The sequence below is a fragment of the Alligator sinensis genome, unplaced genomic scaffold (assembly GCF_000455745.1).
Source record: "Alligator sinensis unplaced genomic scaffold, ASM45574v1 scaffold1643_1, whole genome shotgun sequence".
Classification (NCBI taxonomy): Eukaryota; Metazoa; Chordata; order Crocodylia; family Alligatoridae; genus Alligator; species Alligator sinensis.
Window position 1 is genome coordinate 445,956 of NW_005842687.1, and position 18,363 is coordinate 464,318.

The 18,363-nt window shown below is 40.1% G+C and overlaps 1 protein-coding gene across 1 annotated transcript in view; it reads left to right on the forward strand.

Moving 5' to 3' along the window:
• The first annotated feature begins 1,877 nt into the window (after nucleotides 1–1,877).
• Nucleotides 1,878–18,363, forward strand: part of UNC5D (unc-5 netrin receptor D) — a 329,440-nt gene continuing 312,954 nt past the window's right edge. Inside the window, exons 1-3 of the mRNA XM_014524862.1 lie at nucleotides 1,878–1,943; nucleotides 3,100–3,105; nucleotides 3,972–4,055. Coding sequence (XP_014380348.1) covers nucleotides 1,878–1,943; nucleotides 3,100–3,105; nucleotides 3,972–4,055 — 156 coding nt within the window. The remainder of the gene's footprint in view (nucleotides 1,944–3,099; nucleotides 3,106–3,971; nucleotides 4,056–18,363) is intronic.

Here is an 18,363-nt window from a genome sequence, read left to right on the forward strand (position 1 = left end):
GGGCATATTGTTTCACTTGTGCATTTGGATGCTGATGTTTATTTACTCAGCGCTTGGAAATTGCTCAGTTGGAGGTATATAATAATTATCTATCCTATTTCATTTGGGCCTTATTACTATCTCTCAAAGACCAGTTCCAGTTCTGCGAATCTGTTGAATTAGTGGATTTTTTTAAAGTGTTTGATTCTGCATTTGAAAAGAATATATTATTTCTGTTATTTATTACAGATCCTCAGTCAGGTTTGTTTCTGTGTACTTGGCACCCTGCTGAGAATAAAAGCTGCTTTGTTATTTATAAATATGTTTAACAGTTTACAACTTGAAAATGGGGAGGGGAGGGGAGAAATCTTTCTGACCTGCCAAGTGCTAATTGAATCCACACATTGTCAACAAGTTGACTTCTCTAATCTTCTTTAAGTCTGTATCCAGTGAACGTATTGCCAAGATGTAAACCTGAAATACCTATAATTATTTAATGTGGGGGTAAACGAAATATAAGGAAAAACTTGAAAAGTGTTTATAGACAAATCAGAAACATTTTGGCTTGGTTGTGGACATGCCATTCGCAGGCAATGGACATTATGTTTATGTATGTACATGACAAATGAGAGTTATAATAACTGTTTATGTTAGAAAGAAGATCATATAGCTATCTGCTTGGCATAAAGTTTATTATACTTTACCAGTGAATGTCTTTTGCTATTTATATGCTCAGCTACTTTCTGAGCACAGGTGTCTGGAGTTTTTCTTCATGAGATTTTCTTGGCTTAACAGTTGTCATCACCCTTTCTGTAACATTCAGAATATTGCACATTTGTCATACTCATAGTGCAGTATTCTCTGTGTTGTTCAGATGGGGAAACTGAGGTTCAGAGCGGTTAAGTGAGACTTGGCCAACACAACAGAGAGGCACTGTTTCAGAAATGGGTCTACAATAAAAGGTCTTCTACTTAGAACTTTTGACCATCAATCTTTATCTTCTGCTTTTATGAACAGAACTCTAGATTTTGTAGTTCTTAGAGTTTGTGCTGGAGTCTTCCTCATCACGGGTGTCTTTCCTCCTTCTCTGACTAATATGTTGTAACAGATTATGTACTACGATTCAAAACTGAAGAGAAAAAGCTGTAGAGCAACAGATTTTATTCCAGCATGCTCTGTGCCTTCAGATAAGAGGGCACTAGTCACCACAGCATCTACGTGATGTAGGTGGATAAAGGTCATTGTTTTGGTTCTAAAACCCATACTCACGTAGTACTTTCTTTGCAAAGCAGTTAACCTGCTACTTGTTGCAGGTCAGGATAGCTTTACACAATAATGTGCCTCCTCTCTGTCCAGACACAAGATCAAGATTTTGTACATAATGCCTTGTCATAGGACAGAGACCTGCCATCTCCACCATATATGCCTACTAGACCACATCTGTCTTTCCAATATCATCAGCTGAATAGCTGGTAACTAGCATAAGAGGTGCTAACCTAGTCCAGGGGCCGTAACACTTAGACTATTCTTGACATGAATCTGCTCCAGATGTACTGTACATTATATTTTCTCCATGTATGTGTAAGAAGTTTGTGTAATTTCTCATTCTTCCTATGCAGAAAATAGCTCGACTACAGGGATGAAATTTGCATTCAGCATTATAAAAACTAGCATCCATCTTTGTAACAGGGAATTTTCACCAGTGTAGAGCAAAAGTTGCTAATATAACGATACTTTCATAGTGAATTACAGAAGGCAAATACAAAGACTACGATATGAAATGCTAAGATGGAAAATTACTTATGGTACAAAGGATCCCTCAGGGCAACTTGATGTATCTTTTCTGTATTTTGAGTTCTGCTTGCTGGGGAAATGTGGTGTCTGCAAAGGAGAGCAGAATGGTAACACCAGAGGCTGCTGTTTCTGTTGTTTTGGATGCTGCTGCTGTTCCTGTGGAGCAGATGGTCAGATTCATTTATAGAAAATAGAAATTCGTTTCATTTTGTTTCCAGTTTTAAAGAACTTTAATTGTCCTGTGCTGCATTGTATCAGATGGCCTTACCTTATAGCATGGATATTTGCAAATATGCTATATTTATACTCCATTACAGCTCATTAGAAGTCAATAAACAACATTTTAGTGCATTCTGCAAGTAGATTATGTAAGCAGCTAACAGTACATGCAAGTCTAAATTATTATTTCACCTTCCTAATTTTCCCATCTAACTTAAATTGATACTTTTGTCCCTCTGGCCTTCTCAATTAAATCCAAGTTGAAGTAATGTTGTTACTATAGGCATTGCTGTAACTGCTCAGACCACTGGTCTACCTAGTTCAATAGCCTGTCTATTGAACAGTGGGCAGGATCAGCTTCTTCTGGGGAATATACATGAAAGTCTTCCTTGGCAATTATGGAAGAACTTGATCATCTGTGAATTTACTTATTTGGAAAGAAAATTAATAATCTCCCTTCCTCACCATCCCCACTACTATCCTGCATAGTGATGCTGTGATGTTTTCATTCTCTGTACAAAAGCCTAATTGTTTCTTGAATAATATTAAACCTTTGACCTCAATAGGATCTTGTGGCAATGAGTTCTGCAGGTTAGGGAAACACTAGGTTAAATAAATGATTGCCTTTTGTATGTTTGTCACCTTTTGAATTTAATTAGCTATTCCCTTGTTCTCTAGATTATTGGAGGAAATAAATAGGAGTGCCTGCATTATGTGCTATAACCCATTAATTACTTTGCATAGCAATATTATGTCTCCTTCCTACACAAACACATTTCTATGCTTTTAGTCTCTATCCATAAAAACACCTGTGCTCTCTTTAATTATGTTTCACATTAAAGAACTTGTATTTTATTTAATTTTTTGAGTCAGTGCAAAAAGAACTGAACACAATATGCAAGGAGAGGAACACCATTTTATGTATATACATACATGCATGATCTCTCTCTTTCTCTTTCTCTCGTGCTTCTACTTCAAGAATGTTATCTCCTTTTTCTCAATATGTTTTAGTTAACTTTGTCTTTTATTTTACACTGAGCTGAAGTTTTCATTTAAATGTCTACCATGTTTTTAGAGTGTAGTTTTATTTGTTTGCTTTTTTGGCAGATGGCGGTAAAAAATTCTGTGCCTCCGAAAACTCTGTCCCCCAAAAATAATTGTTTGCAAATGATAGAATAACAAGCCTGGAACTGAAAGCCTATAGGCATTGAACAAGAGACTTAGGAGCTTCTAAGGCTAATTCAACATTTTGCAGCCAGCCTAGATAAGTCATCATCATCAGTGGCAATCCCTCGCAATCAAGGATGATTGTCTTCCATGATTGCTGTATCTGTGGATCGCCAATCCAGGATCAACAGGTTCTATTGCAACTCAGGCATGTATTTTCATTCAGGGTGGTTGGCACTGGATTCTTGGTTTGGTTCAGGGTGTACTGTTTCTGCTGCTCCCACCTTTCCATCGCTGGTTGTCATTGTGAGGTTTCAAAGTACTGAGATCCTTGCAGCAGACTCTTCCTCCATTTGGGGCAGTCCTGGGCAATAGCCTCCCATGAGTTGATGTTGATGTTGGTTGTTGCCTTTTTTTCAAGTTGGCCTTGAGGATGTCCTTGAAGAACTTTCTCTGCCCTCCTCTTGAGCGTACTTCTTGACTGAGCTGGGAGAATAAAACTTGCTTTTGCTGAGTTGAACATCCGGATGATGTGGCCAGCCCTGTGAAGTTGATGTTGGATGATCACCTTGATGCTCAGGGTGTTTGCTTGTGTGAGGACACCAACTAATGTTGGTGCATCAATCTTCCCACTGGATTTAAAGGATCTTCCACAGGCAGCATTGATGGTACTTCTCCAGTGACTTGAGCTGTCTCCTGTATGTTGTCCACGTCTCAGCTCTGTACAGTAAAGTAGAGATCATGGTTGCTTGATAAACCATGAGCTTGGTTTTGAATCTGATGTCTCAATCTTTGAACACCTATTTTCTCAGGCATCTGAAAGATCCACTTGCACATTTGAGGCACTGTTGGATTTCTTTATCGATGTCAGCCTTTTGCGAGAGATGGCTTCTGAGGTACGGGAAATACTGAATGTTCTTCAGTCTCACCATAATCTGAATTACTGGAGCTGGCAGGGAGCTGTTCATTAAAAGCTTGTTGATGGAGGATCTTAGCTTTCTGAATGTTAAGCATCAGTACCATTTTCTTGTATGCCTCAGTAAAGATGCCAACAATTGCCTGAAGATCTGCTTCCAAGTGAGCACACACTCACTTGGAAGCATCATCATCAGCGTACTCGAGCTTGATGATTGAGATTGGGGTAGTCTTGGTTTTGCCGTGGAATTGGTTGGGATTAAACAGTTTACTGTCCATTTGGTAGTTTAGCACCACTGTGACTGGACGCTTGCTGGTTTTCACATGTAGCATCACAGTAAGGAATATTGAGAAGAGCATTGGAGTAATGATGCAGCCTTGCTTAACTCTAATCTTAACGTCACAGAGATCTGTGATAGATCCATTACTGAGAACCACCATTTACATACCCTCATGACAAAGAATGGTGACACATTTTGGTGGGCATCTGTACCTCAGAAGGTTCCTCCACAGTGCTTCTTGGTTGACAGTTGAAGGCTTTCCTGAGGTCAAAGAAGGCCATATAGGGAGGTTTATATTGTTCCCTGCATTTTTTTTATACAGCTGGCGAGCAGTGAAGATCATGTCAGTTGTGCCTCTTGATGCCCTAAAACCAAAATCGGATTCTAGGAGGAGCTCTTCAGCAGGTGGAAGGAGACAGTTCAGAAGAGTTCGCACACTGATCTTTCCTGCGATGGACAGCAAGGTGATCCCTCTGTAACTTCTCCAGCCGTATCTGTCTCCCTTCTTGAAGACTGTCACAATAATGGCATCCCTGGAATCATCTTGGATTTCCTCATCATTCCAGATCCTTAACATGAGGGCATGGAGTTGTAATGTAAGCTCCTCTCCCTCCAACTTCCCCCGTTTGAAGATTTCAGCTGGGATTTCATCTGCTCCAGGTGCCTTGTCATTTTTTATCTGCTTGATAGCTTTCCTTACCACATCAAGGTTTGAAGGGAGTCTGAGATAATCTCTGACTGAGTGTTGCAGGATGGAATTGAGAACGCTCTCATCAACAACAGTGTCTCAGTTGAGAAGATCTTCAAAATGCACCTCCCAACAGGTGTTGATGGCACCTCTTTCTTTGGCTGGGTCTCCTCCATCCTTAATTCTCAAGGGGGTTGGTCCCTGAGTGCTCAGACACTAAATGGCTTTGGTGGCACTAAAGAAATTGCATTTCATGGATGTCAGTGAGATGTTGAATCTCCTTCAGCTTGTATTCCCACCATCTGTCTTTCATATCATGGGTCCTGCCTTGGCTTGTTGGAGATTCAGTTTCTTTTGCTTAGAGTTGGTATCATTTTGCCAACCACAAAAGACCTTTAACTTACAGTTGATCAACTCCTGGATCTCCCAGTCATTCTCATCAAACCAGTCTTGGTGTTTGCTGGTAGTGAATCCAAGTGTCTCTTCACAGGCACAGATGACAGTGGACTTGATGGTACCCCAAACACTGCTGACATTCTTCCATAGTTGTTGATTGGAATTATCCAGTTTTTCATTGAGGTGCTGGTGGAGGAGGTCTTGTGTGATTGGGTCCTAGCGTCCTTTGATAATGACCTTCTGTCAGCATTGTTTCTGCTACAGCCGTTGTTTGGGATCCAGTTTGAGTGACATAACTAAGTAGATGAGTCAATGATCAGCCCAGCAATCTTGAGCTCCTAGCATAGCTCAACTGATGTGGACATTTTTGTGATCCCAGGCACGAACAATAATGTAGTCAATTAAATACCAATGCTTAGATTGCAGGTGTTGCCATGATGTCTTGTACTAAGATACACAGTCAGCATGTTCAAGTTGAAGGCTGAGTGGCCCATAAGATAGAACGTGGGCACCCACTTCTGTTTCTGGTGGGCAGTTGTGCAGGCCACACATCCCCCCCTCCCCCCATTGGAAAAATGTCTAAATAAAGGCTTTGTATTGAACAGGCATGAAGGAACCCACACAAACAGGCATGAAGGCAGTTGCTTCTAGCAGGAGAGGTGGAAACTTACACTACTGCTGCCTGTGCTCTGTGCATTCTCTGGGTGAAGAGGATGTTGCTTTCCTGTGCTGCAAAAACAAAGCAGGTACTAACAGTTCACAAATAGGAAATATTTCCTGATGAAGAAGCAGGCAGTTTGTTCTAGTAGAAAGGTAATGGGCTGGGATTCAGTGGACCTCGGATCTGTTGTTGACTCTGTGTGACCTGGGAAAAAACACTTCATCTCTTTGAGTTTGTTTCTACTCTTTCTTTGAGTAGACACTAATTGCTTACAGTGTGTAAGAATGGGACATGATGAAACCCTGATAATAGCTGGGCCTTCTGAGTGTCACTGTAACACCTCCCCTCCCCGCCCCCCCCAAGCCGGTTTTTACAACTATAGTTCAGGTGTCATAGCTTTACGTAGAGCCAGAAAACACCCATTAAAATGAATAAACATAGTAGATAGTCTTAAGAATCTTGTTTCTGATTTTTATCAAGTTTAGGGTGACCACAGTCTTTCTAGGGAGGTGGAATCACAAGAGTACGTCATTGCATGTTCACCAACAAATGAAAAATCAAAGCATTCTTTCACAGGCTTTAAGAACTTGAGATTTAAGAAAAATCTTTCTGTAGAAATCTTTCTTGTATAAGGTCTTATTTTTCTTACATGCAACTTGTTTTGTTATCAATTTGTAGCTTCTTTTAGGGAATTATCATAACAAGAGATTAAAGTCTCTTAAATTATGCTTGACAAGAACTTTCGCAATACAGCACAATCTGCCCATTCTCAAGTGTTTATCATGCTGTGTATCCTAGGGCACATTGGGATACATTAAAACACTGAAAGCAAATCTCCTATTGAAGTGGATAAAATATAGAAAACAAACTTCAAAACCAAGTTTTAGGAATGGGGAATTCCTGCTTTTCTGTATAGAAACAGACTTCCAGTTCTGAGGGGCGGTCGAACTCAAATCCAGGAACCCGACTGTCTTCAGTGGAACATCAAAGAGTGCTCAGAAGTCTGCCATCGACTGCTACCATTGATAGCTTAGATTGACATGGCAGGAATCGAATGGCCATGCATATACACAAGATCTGATTAAAGAAAGGGATAATACAGAAGCTGAACATGAACAATTAATATTTTCTTTTTTTCTGAGGAAAAAATTAATAGTACTTTAGCTTAAGTAGTAAATGATCCAAATATATATAGAAAATATCTGCACATCATTATAAGACCTGAACTCGAGAATGTGATATGTACATTTTGCCTGCATACACATAGGGAGATGTGGATTTGCACACTAAAATGGACAGTGTATTTATGGAATAACTCATTGGGTACCTAAGCATTAGTGTAATAAGACATATAGTTTAATGATATGCTTTGAATGAAGAATTCTGAACTTTTGGTCTATTAAGTTGGTACTGGCAGCATGCTTTTCTTTGGTACCTCAGACCAAGTTGACCTATTCAGTCTTCTCTCTCCAACTTTTATAGGGCATGTGAATAAAAATCTTAATATATGGTAAGTTTGAATGAATATCCAGGTAGTATATTTGAGAATCTGCCTCATTTGACTTGGAGAGATATACAGGGATAAGTCTTACTTTTACATCAGTTTGTGCAAGGCATTGCCCTAAACCAGGGGTGGGCAAAATGCAGCCTGGGGGCCAGATGCGGCCTGCCAGGCCATTCTATCCAGCCCGTGGGGCCCCTAAAAAATTTAGAAAATTAATATTTATCTGCCCCGGGCTGCCTGTCATGTGACCCTCTATGGCTTGCCAAAACTCAGTAAGCGGCCCTCCGCCCAAAATAATTGCCCGCCCCTGCCCTAAACTGTACCTTTGTATTTCTCACCTGTTTAATTAATAGGCCTTTGTTGATCCACTTCTATATACTACTTCTAGCTGACTTCCTTCACTTTGGTAAAATGGTTGTTATCTTGGCAGTTTAAGATAGGGATAGTTTTGTTTCCAAAGTCTGTCTCCCAATGGTTATTCATTGCAATTTATCCAGGAGGAAAGAAATGTCAAGTGAGATGCTTCACAGTGAGTATTCTGGAGGTAATATGAAGTTTCATAAACTTATCTTAATTTCAAATTATTTAGGAAAGTGCCATGGGGTGAGGAGCAGAGAACAGATATGATTTTAAGGAGATGGGATGGAAGGTGCATTTAGTTTAAATGAAAACTCACAAGTTTTTAGGGTTAATGTCTTCCTCATTGTACCTCTTCTATTTTGTAGAATAAATAAAGAACCAAAGTTACTGTTTTTGAAAGCTTTAACAAGAAATATAAAGTTTAAGTTTATATAAGGAGCCAAAGGAAATTAGATGTTGAACCCCCATTGAATTTCAACCTTTAAAATCTTTTGAAAAAATCATTTTCCCTGAATAATTTACTTTATTTTTGTCTCTCAATTTACAGAATGCCAGAACTTAATGCGGTATTTTGATTTAATTAATTTATAACTTTCATGTGTGAACTTCACATGCTTCTCAGCTTGCTATTGAAAACAATTGAAATCTAAGTTACATTGCTTATTTGTGATTGGTCATAAGTCATATGCTATTATTTGTCTTCCTTAGCTAGAAGAGCATAACTTTTATATATTAGAAATTCCTATGTGAACTGAACATTTTCTTTTCTGTCAATATTTTTGCTAGCAAAATTCAGTTGCTTGCCTGTTGCGAATAGTAATTCAGAGAGAGGAATTGTTTCAATAGTTATACCAGTCCTTGTAATGAATTGCATTATAGAAATACATTTCTCTTATTAATTTAACTGAAACTTTTCTATAAATTCCTATTCAATCAGCAATCATACAAATGTACATGACTTTTATGGTGATAGATATCTCATGACGTCCTTGATATTAGGCCAAATTCAAGACTGCTGTGCATTTGAACAGAGGCATTATTCACTGAAATATTGAACGCAACTCCTTATTAAGCATAGTTCCTAATTTAGGATATAGTCACAGCTACCGGTATATAGTCTCAAAACACCTTCTAAGCTAGTGTGTACGCGCTGCTACTACTTTTTTCATCTTAACTAGAGTTTGATGAATATAGATTGTTTGTTTAGAGTTTAAACATTGATGTTAGGTAGCATTTTAACAACATTTTGCCTGTCAAAGCAATGTTCTTCTTCTCAGTAATGAATGCAGTGGACATTGTGAGGACACTAGGTGGTGCATGTATTTAATGCATGTCTTGCCTCCTTAGCAATGTGTTCAAAACAATGTTCTGAATACTGCCACACATGTCATGTGGCTTATACTTCTTTTAAATAGATACATGAAAATACCTTCCTAATTCTGAAGCTTAGGTATTTTATCTCAAGTATAGATAGCATATTCTTTTAAGACTGGATGGCTTTCCTCTATGGGACATAAAGAAATGGATCATACATCTTTTAAAACGGAGAGCTTTCATAAATTAGATTTATTTAGCAAATTGGCCTCCACCTTTTATACTTTGTTGTGTTGCATATTGTTGAAACTCAGTGGACTTCTGGTAGAAGCAATTGGCCAGACCTGCACATAGTCCAACTTAGCACGTTTCCAAGAACTATACTAGTTTATTTCAACTGAGACTTTAGCCATTAACTTAGTTATCTCCTATGATATGTTGATACTGGCCATGGTTAATTCCAGCACACTTTAGATCCTTGTATCCAGTAGTGATGTGGGACCATTTCTAGCAGTAAGGATTGCGCATACTGGGGATTCAGAAAAGAAGTCTGAGTTCAAGATACTTTTCCTCCTTTAATACTTTTAAGTCTTTTTTTTCTCTCCTGTGGTTTTTTCAGCCCATCAACTTATATTTCTATTTTAGCTGTATTCTGACCTTTCTTAAAGTTGTTTCACATTAAAGAAACCCATTTCATAGTTGGAACATGGGACCAAAATTTAAATCTCTGCTCCGGTTGAAACCCTGGGCCCGAGAAACTTTTACATATAACATTTCTGTATTGGTTTTTAAAGGCCAAAAAAGTTGTGTTGACATTTTGTTAATAAAATTCTTTACTATGGGAGATCAAGACTACCTTGGGTTTTTCTCCACATGGGAGGCTGACACTTACATCAACACTGTATTACAAGAAGCATGTATTTCTTATGCGTGCACACACACACATACACTTGTTATAATGTTTTTCCTTCTCTTTCTTCCTTCTGTGCTGTCTCCTAAATAGCATTCCTCAGTTTTCTACAGTACTTAGTAGCTAAGTAACAAAGTTATGCATTCAAGGTCAAGACAAATTAATCTTCTCTAGTTTCCATTGGGCTACTGCATCTAGTGTTACCATACCCAATGATACTTCTTAGTATTTGGAAGATATTCCAGTAATACATGGTTGGCAAGAGTAACAGCACAATTCCTGATTATTCAAATTTCTGCTAATATAAAATATAGGATGTATCGTGTCAATTGAGCTAACCAAATAAAAAATGAATTGAAAGTATTTAATCTGTCAGCATCAATGAATCTAAAAGGATTATCATTTCATTATTGCTAATAGATTTTTTCCAAAGATAACTTTGCTACTTGACTTGCCTAGTTCTATCAAGATTGTTACAGATCTAATTTATACTACAATTTAAATACCCCTGCTTTATTCTCATTTGAATCTTGGGCTTGTTAATGGGTTACCTTGACTTTTGTGAAGACCGATAACTTTGCTTTAATCGTTTGAATGCTAGTTCCATTTCTTGCAGCTTTAATTCTTCATAAAGTTTGCAAGACCGTTATTTTTAAGCTGTAGTGAAATGTGACCTTTAACAATCCCAGCTAATTACTAAAACTGCACATCCCACAAATTATGTGCCAACCAATCCCTGTCTCCTCTTTTTTAGCAGATAGAGAGGGCTTGAAATAGCAAGAAGAAACCTAATATTCTCATTATAGATCCAAGCCTGCTTCCATTGAACTAAATTGCAAAATGGTATTTTCATGGTGCAAGGTCACACCCTGAGGGACTCTTCCTACTGCCTGCAATGGTCAGTGAAACAATTTCAGACATCCCAAAAAACTCCACAAAGGTTCATTCTCTACTTGGTAAAGACTGAGGGCTTTGTAGGGAGGAAGGCAATGGAAACGTAATGGATAAAGAAAGTGTTTGATTGAGAGAACTTAACCCAGTATTTATTGTAAATGATTATTTCCTTAGGTGTTGGCCTAGTGGTTGCTATTTGGTTGTCTCTGATATGATAGGATGGTCTCATTCCTCACACACTAGCAGTGTGGTGTCCCCATTGTATTTAGCACTGAGCAACTTTGTAGTCCTTTTGGAAGAGGCTGAGATTGAATATAAATGGGAAATGAAACCAGCCTGTCACTACTCCTGGCACTCCCAGAGGTTAGTCATGGTGAACCATGCTCATGATGAATTGTGTGACAGCCGCACACCAGCGACATGCTAGATGTTCTTTCTGTTCTGCGGAGCCTGAGTCTATAGAATTGTCATCCAGCATCTTTCACAAACACCATGTACTTTTGGGCAAGTGTCTTAAATGTGAAAAGGCGGTGATGGGAATAGATTCTGTGGCAGATTCTGCAGTGCTGAAGTGGCAGTGGGTGACGGAGGAAGTCTAATGATGTATGGTAAATGGTTAGTGCTCGTGTTGCTCATGCCTTCTAAATAAGGTCGGCTTTGTAACTATGTGACATTTCTTGCTGGTTTTACCTTTTCCAAGTGAGCAGTTTCAGCAGACGTGCACTGATTTTGTGTGTATGTGTTTTTGAAATACAGGCACTCTCTTTAGCACTTTTACCTTTTGAAAATATGAAAGCACTCAAGAGCTTTCATATTTTTCAAAGGGCAAGAGCAACTTTAGTGAAATAGGAGAGTGCAGAAAACTGACTGTTCTACCTTTTATATATATTTTTTAAGTGCTGTCAAGAAAACATGTTTTATAAATATTCTTTAGCTTCTTTCATATGGATGGGAGAGGAGGCTAAGGTGAGAGGTGAGAGGGTGACTTTCTGAAGGCCAAGCATTATTTCATGTCTAGAAATTCATTGTGAAGGCTGTCTGCCATTTCTCCCCTTTCCGTTCCTCTTAGAGACACACCTCATGCAAAAAACCCAAATGCATGCGAGCTGAATTCAGAACACTGCTGCTATCCACTTTGGTGGTGATTTGCCAACCTGTAACCCCCACAAATGAAATCATAGCCATCAGAAATTTGGCCGAGCTATTCTTGAGTGAATTTTTGCCTTCAGAGTGTCAGTTATAGTTATAGTCTTCTCAGTCCTGCAGGGAGGAAAGGTGTGCCTGTCAGGATGGAAACAAATAACAGCCACCCGATACTCACATTATATTGGGCCTGCATTGCACCTGCTGCACTATCATGCATCTTACACTATTCCATCATCCAAGGCTGTCATACTTAACCTCTAAAGCAGCTTAACGCAAGGAACTGGAAATAGCCTCTACCGAAAAAGAGGACTTTGACTGCTTGTTTCTCCCTCCCCTCCCTTAGTATGTCTATGCAATGAAGGGGGAGGATGAGGAGGAAACCTGTAAGTGAGAGAAGCTAGCCTAACTCTTTGAAAAGTCTATAACGAAGGCATCTAGTTAAAAGCCACAAACCTTGCTGTGGGTGGATTGAACTTGTATTTGCCACCTGGGATTGGATCAATCTGTGGAAACGGAGGCAATGATAAATGAAGGTCATGAAAAAGTGTGCTTCTTGATCTGCATTTTCCACTACATGCTGTCTCTCAAATATTTGAGAGAGCCAGAAATCCAACTTTGGCAGCATGTAATGAAGCTAATCAAAATAGTAGTTTGTCCACGTAGGGCTACAGCAATCCACTGCTTCACTTGACTCTTCTGTCATGCTGTGGAACTTGGCTTTGCTGCAGGGGCAAATTCAGCTCATCCCTATGGAGCCACCAATGTGGGGAAACACCCAAAATCCTGGAGGAAAGGAACAGTGGGAGGCACAGAAAGTGAGCTCTCCTCTGCCCCACAAAAAATCAGACAGACATAAAAAAAGACGAATCTGAGACATCCACTTTACCAACGCATATTGCAGGGTGAGGAGGGCAGGAGGAGACTTCCCCCAAAACTGAGGATCCAGTACTTTAAGTCAGCTTTTGAGCATGTGGTTATAGAGAGACTAGCTCCTTTTTGTATGCTTACTGTAAAGAGGCGTTTTAGCATATTCATCTCGGCCAAACTGTTGCTATAGTGACTTACTGAAATGCTTTCTGTTCTGAACCCCCAAACTTGATCTCCGTGGATAGTGAGAATGTAGTGTTGAGACCCAGCTGACAATGATACATGGTAATGGTTGGTAATGCTTCTCATGAGCTAGCCAGTCCAAGCAGCTGCTTAAAATTCATACACGGTAGTAACTGAGAAGCAATGCCCAAAACCCATAAATAAAGGAACAGTATTCTAATTTATTGCTAGTACCTTTCTTTATGCCCACTGAGCTATTCAGATCCTTTCACAATTGATGATTCTTTCATTCTGTTATATCGGTTAAAAAAAAACCAGCCTCCTATTTTATGCCATGCAAACATCCTAATATACTAGTGTGTTGCTACTTATAAAAACAAACTGTCACCTGTTAAAGTATGTATCTGTCATAAGATGATGCAGGAGAAAAAAGGATGTGATGAATAAATAGCATCCACAAGGTAAACAGCCATTTACCATAATGGACTCATGGCTGAGGGCAGTTGAGTGCTTCCATTTATAGACCCTTAGTCTAACTTGGTTTTGGAGTGACAAAGTTTATCCCTGAAAAAATTAAATTGGACTGATCAGTCCATAATGTGTATCTTCTGTAAATGAATTGAGAGCATATTATGCTATTTTTCAGAACCATTAAATATATATTATCAATAGAGTGTGTTTTCCCTCTGTGCTTGAAAGTATTTTACTAAACATCACAGCAGACAAGTTGCACACACACACGCTACACAGTTCATAGAGAGTCTGAGAAAACTGGACTTTTTCCCAGGCACGTTCTATTGGCAAATTATTAGTCCCTTGAAGAATAATATTCTGCTCCTAGAAGCTCCAGCTAGAAGCAGTTTTAAAATCAGCCAGTTCCGTAGCTGCTGTGATTTCCCTTCTGCTTCATCCCAATATTGGGGGGGCGTTGTTTGTTTGTTTCTGGTGGTCCAGAAGCAAAAGTTGGGCTACTAATGGGCAAGTACTGTTTTTGCCCTTTGCTTAAATTAAAGAATCCCCATATTTCGGGACATCAATACAATCTGTTTCCTGGCCAGGTTGTTTCTCCTTGGTGTCCTTTTTTTGGTCTCTGCACTGTAGAAGACTGTAAGAAATGCTTGTTTTTCATAATTATTGAAAACCATAGGTGAAAATACATAAACATCTATTCAGGTTTCTCGGCCTGGCACAATCAAAAGAAGGTATTGATTCTTGTTTACTCTTAGCAGTGATATATCTGCCTGAAAAACAAGCAATGAGTACATCGCCTACTGCTGTTCCTCATCTTCAAGATATCCATTTGGGTCAGTCATATACATGGCATCTTATTTCTCTTACTGGATTGTTAACTTTTCCTTTTTTTCCCCCAAATCATAATCTAGTAGGAGAAATTTAGATAAGGGATCCCATACTACCATGCTGAGAGAACTTAAAAAGACAGGACTGGAAACCTCCTTTAAAAAGGTTTGGTGAAGACCTGGGCAGTGCTGTATATTGAGTGCTAGAATAATGGGGGAAAAAATATAAAAGGCTTAAAAAGCCAGTACTCTAAAAGATAGGTGCACAACAGGCAGGCATCCTAGGAAGATCCAGATAATTTTGTTACGGCATTTTTCATTCCAAAAGGGGCTAGGGATGCTTTATTAACTATTTTAGTCATCCATTTGTTTAACACTGAAACACCATGGACAGATGCAGGTTCTGTTTTGAAAAGTAGGGAACTGGGGCGGGGGGCTCTTACTGTTTAGCTGAATCTACCTAGGGCAGTTGAATTCAAGTTTGGAATTTGTCGAGAACAGCTGGCTTCCCTGATGCCACTGTTTGCAAGACACCTACTCTAGATTACCTTTACTGACAATTGTGGCTTTGTGGTGGCACAAACTGACTCCATTACTGTGACCATTATGAAGAAACACTTCTCATTGTAACCATCTTCATGCACATTAATTCAAGGTAGTTAATCTACTATACAGGGTGTGGGCAATGTATGGCATCTTGGTGTTTTCAGATGCATTTAAAGACAAGAGGGTACTTCTTTGGTTTAGTGCATTGCCTAAAAAAGGATGCTTCAGATTATAAAATGAATAGTCTTAGTTATGAGCAGGTAGGTGTGAATTATTTGGAGGCGACAGTGCTACCAGGTAGCCAAATATTGTTAGTCAAAAAATCTGTATTAGCCACTGAGGACTTTTAGTAAGAGGGCACTGTCTTTGAGAAATGTTTATATGGATATTTAGGCTTTTCCATTTTTAAACTCTTGCTTAAATCAGGAAGATGGCGAAGTGGTGTGTTTATGAAAACAGATGTTGACCTCTGCTTGTTATTAAGCTGTTTCTGCTGGAAACAGGAAATCTCTTGTGGCTGCTGTCCTAGTAACCTACTGCGCTGATTCAGTATTACAAGTATCTCAGTAACATCACAAGGTAAATTGTCTCAGTAAGGAAGAGACAGTAAGCTGAGTAAAGCACTCTTCTTTTTACTTTACCAGGACAGGCTGGCTTCACCCCCTGTCCTTAAAAGTTTCAAAGCGTGTGCCTTTTTTTGCAACTCAGTAGACCTAACTTGCAAGTTGAGTGAACTCTTTAGTGCCTCTGTAGGTACACAACCAAGTGTGTGTGTGTGTGTGTGTTTAATTTTGGGTTTTGGTTATTTATTTATTTTGTCTTTTAAAAGAACTAAATTTAGCATGGAAGACCCACCTGATCCACAGTTGTCTGCTTCAACTTAGCTCCAAAGCTGAAATTGCCAGTCAGTCAGAGCCCAAGGCAATGATTAGCTGTTTAGGCAGGTAGGTTAGAATCCGGTCCAGATTTCCAATAGAGGTGTCTAATTTTAAAATACAACCCCAGGCATCCAGTGCCCAATTTTCAGAGAAGGGCTGGTTGGGAATTTTCTAGTAGCCCCATGCTTTTCACTGAAAAAATGCTTATTTGTTGCAAATGAAACTTTTTGGAGGGACGTGCCAGTTTTGATGAAACTTGTTACAGGAAAAGTTTTTTTGTTCCAAGAACTTCTGGTTAAAAATGAGAGGAACTACACCTACATCTGAATACTTATTAGCACAGAAGATAAAGCATTCACCTGGGTGTGGGAGACCCGGTTTTGAATTCAGTCTGTGCCTGACTTGAACTAGGTTTTTCAAATCCCAAGTATGCATTGTCAACACAGAACTATAAAATCAGTCCCTGGTTCAATGAATATTCATGTATTTATTAATATGAAGTGGAACAGCTCCAGCAGGAAAGATGACAGAAACCTGCTCCAGAAAACCTGTTGCAGTTGTGGTTAAGGCTCTTCCCTGGATAATGGAGCCAGGATTGGAAGCTGGGCCCTGCGCATCCCAGGTGAGTGCCCGAAGCATTATGTGAGGAGTGGGGACCTTCTTGTTCTCTTTGTCTTTGCCTTTCTCTCCTCCTCCTTTCTCTTTCTCTCTTCCTCATGGAAAACTGTAAATGGTCTCAGTTTTGTTCTAATGTGAAGGGGAAATCATGAACATTTTCATAAGGTGGGAAAACCATTTCTCACCTCCTGTAGTGACATGCATTTGCAGCTCTTGTATTTTGAATATCGTTGTCACTTCTTCCCCAAAGAGAACCATCAATGCTTAGTGTACTCAGAAACAAGGGCCTGGGTGTTTTAGGATGAGCACCCAGTATCTGATACCATGTTTGAAAAAGTGTGTCCCATTGTCTGGTTCAATTAACCTTTGATTTGTACACACATATGGATGTTGAGTGCTGGATGCTACTGGCCTTTGCGATACTAACTTGCAACACAGCCTTGTTTATCAAACCCACACTTTTCTCTATGACTGTCATATTCCTCAGTATATTAAAGTAAAAGTCTTCTTTAGTTATCTAAAGTTATTCAATATCTTTGCTATTAAAACCCTTGGGCACATCCACACATGCAGGCATGTCCGTTTGCAGGAGCTCAAATTGGAGCAGCACAAATTTGAGCTGGCAATTTTTGCCTCAGCGCATGTGCCCAGACATGCACTTTGGTGTGGGGCAAATTGTGCCACTTGGGGCAAAATGACCCTGCCCAGCTTCTCCTGCATCTGTAGCCAGGGGAAGTTAGAGCCTGTGACTACCACCTGTGCTGGCCTCAGCAGTATAAAAACCTGCCCTGGCGCGCAGCTCAGGGCTACTTGCCCTCAGGAGCTTCTGAGGTCCAGCCAAGTGGTATCTGGAGACACTACCCCTTGTGCCAGCTGGACTGCTGAAGCAGCCCTGACCTGGAGTGGCCTCTGCCCCCTCTACCCACTGCAGCAGTCTGGCAGTGGGGGCTGCTGCCTGGCTGAGACCTGCTGCCACCTGCAACAGTATCTGCCCCCTTGGATCTGTGGTCCCATGCCAGACCCTGGTGGGATGCCTCTGCTCTGCCATCCTAGACAGCTATCACTCAGAAAATGTGCTCCTTGAGATGGCCCACTTTGAACTGTCCAAGTGTGTCCTCTTGGCCCCAAATGGCCAAGTGGTCAGCCACCTCGTCTGCCCTCCAGCTGGGTCCTCAGTGCAGGCCCTGGACAGGCTCCTCTGCCCAGGTCTCACCACTTGTCTCACCAGCAGAGATCCTGGTTTTCCCTGTTTAAAAATTGCAAATTCTCTGGTAAGAAACCCAAATTATGTCGTTAAAATGCCCAAAATAGTGTTCTTTCACTATTAAAATGAAATGCCACTATATATAGAGAGAAATCAGTTGGGCAATGTTTTATTGAGATATTTACAAGTTTAAAGCAATTTGGAAGCCTACCAGTACCCCTGTCATCATAATAAAGTCACTTTTAAATATCTATACACTTTGGCATTTAATTTTGGCTTTTTTGTCCTAAAAAAAAATCACAGCTCATGGGCCCGAGCCGCACTGCCCTGTGCCATGGGGTTCTACCCACAGTCCCCTGCACTCCCACACCCCGCTCCCCTCCTGTCTTCCCCACCCCCAGTCCCTTACTTAGCCTGTACGGAGCTGGGGTCCATGCAAGCTGCACCAGTCCAGGCTGTCCCACACATGGAGGCAGCGTGCTTCAGCAGTGGGGCAAGCAGCAGCTATAGAGACACTCTGGCCAGCTACCAGAGCATCTCT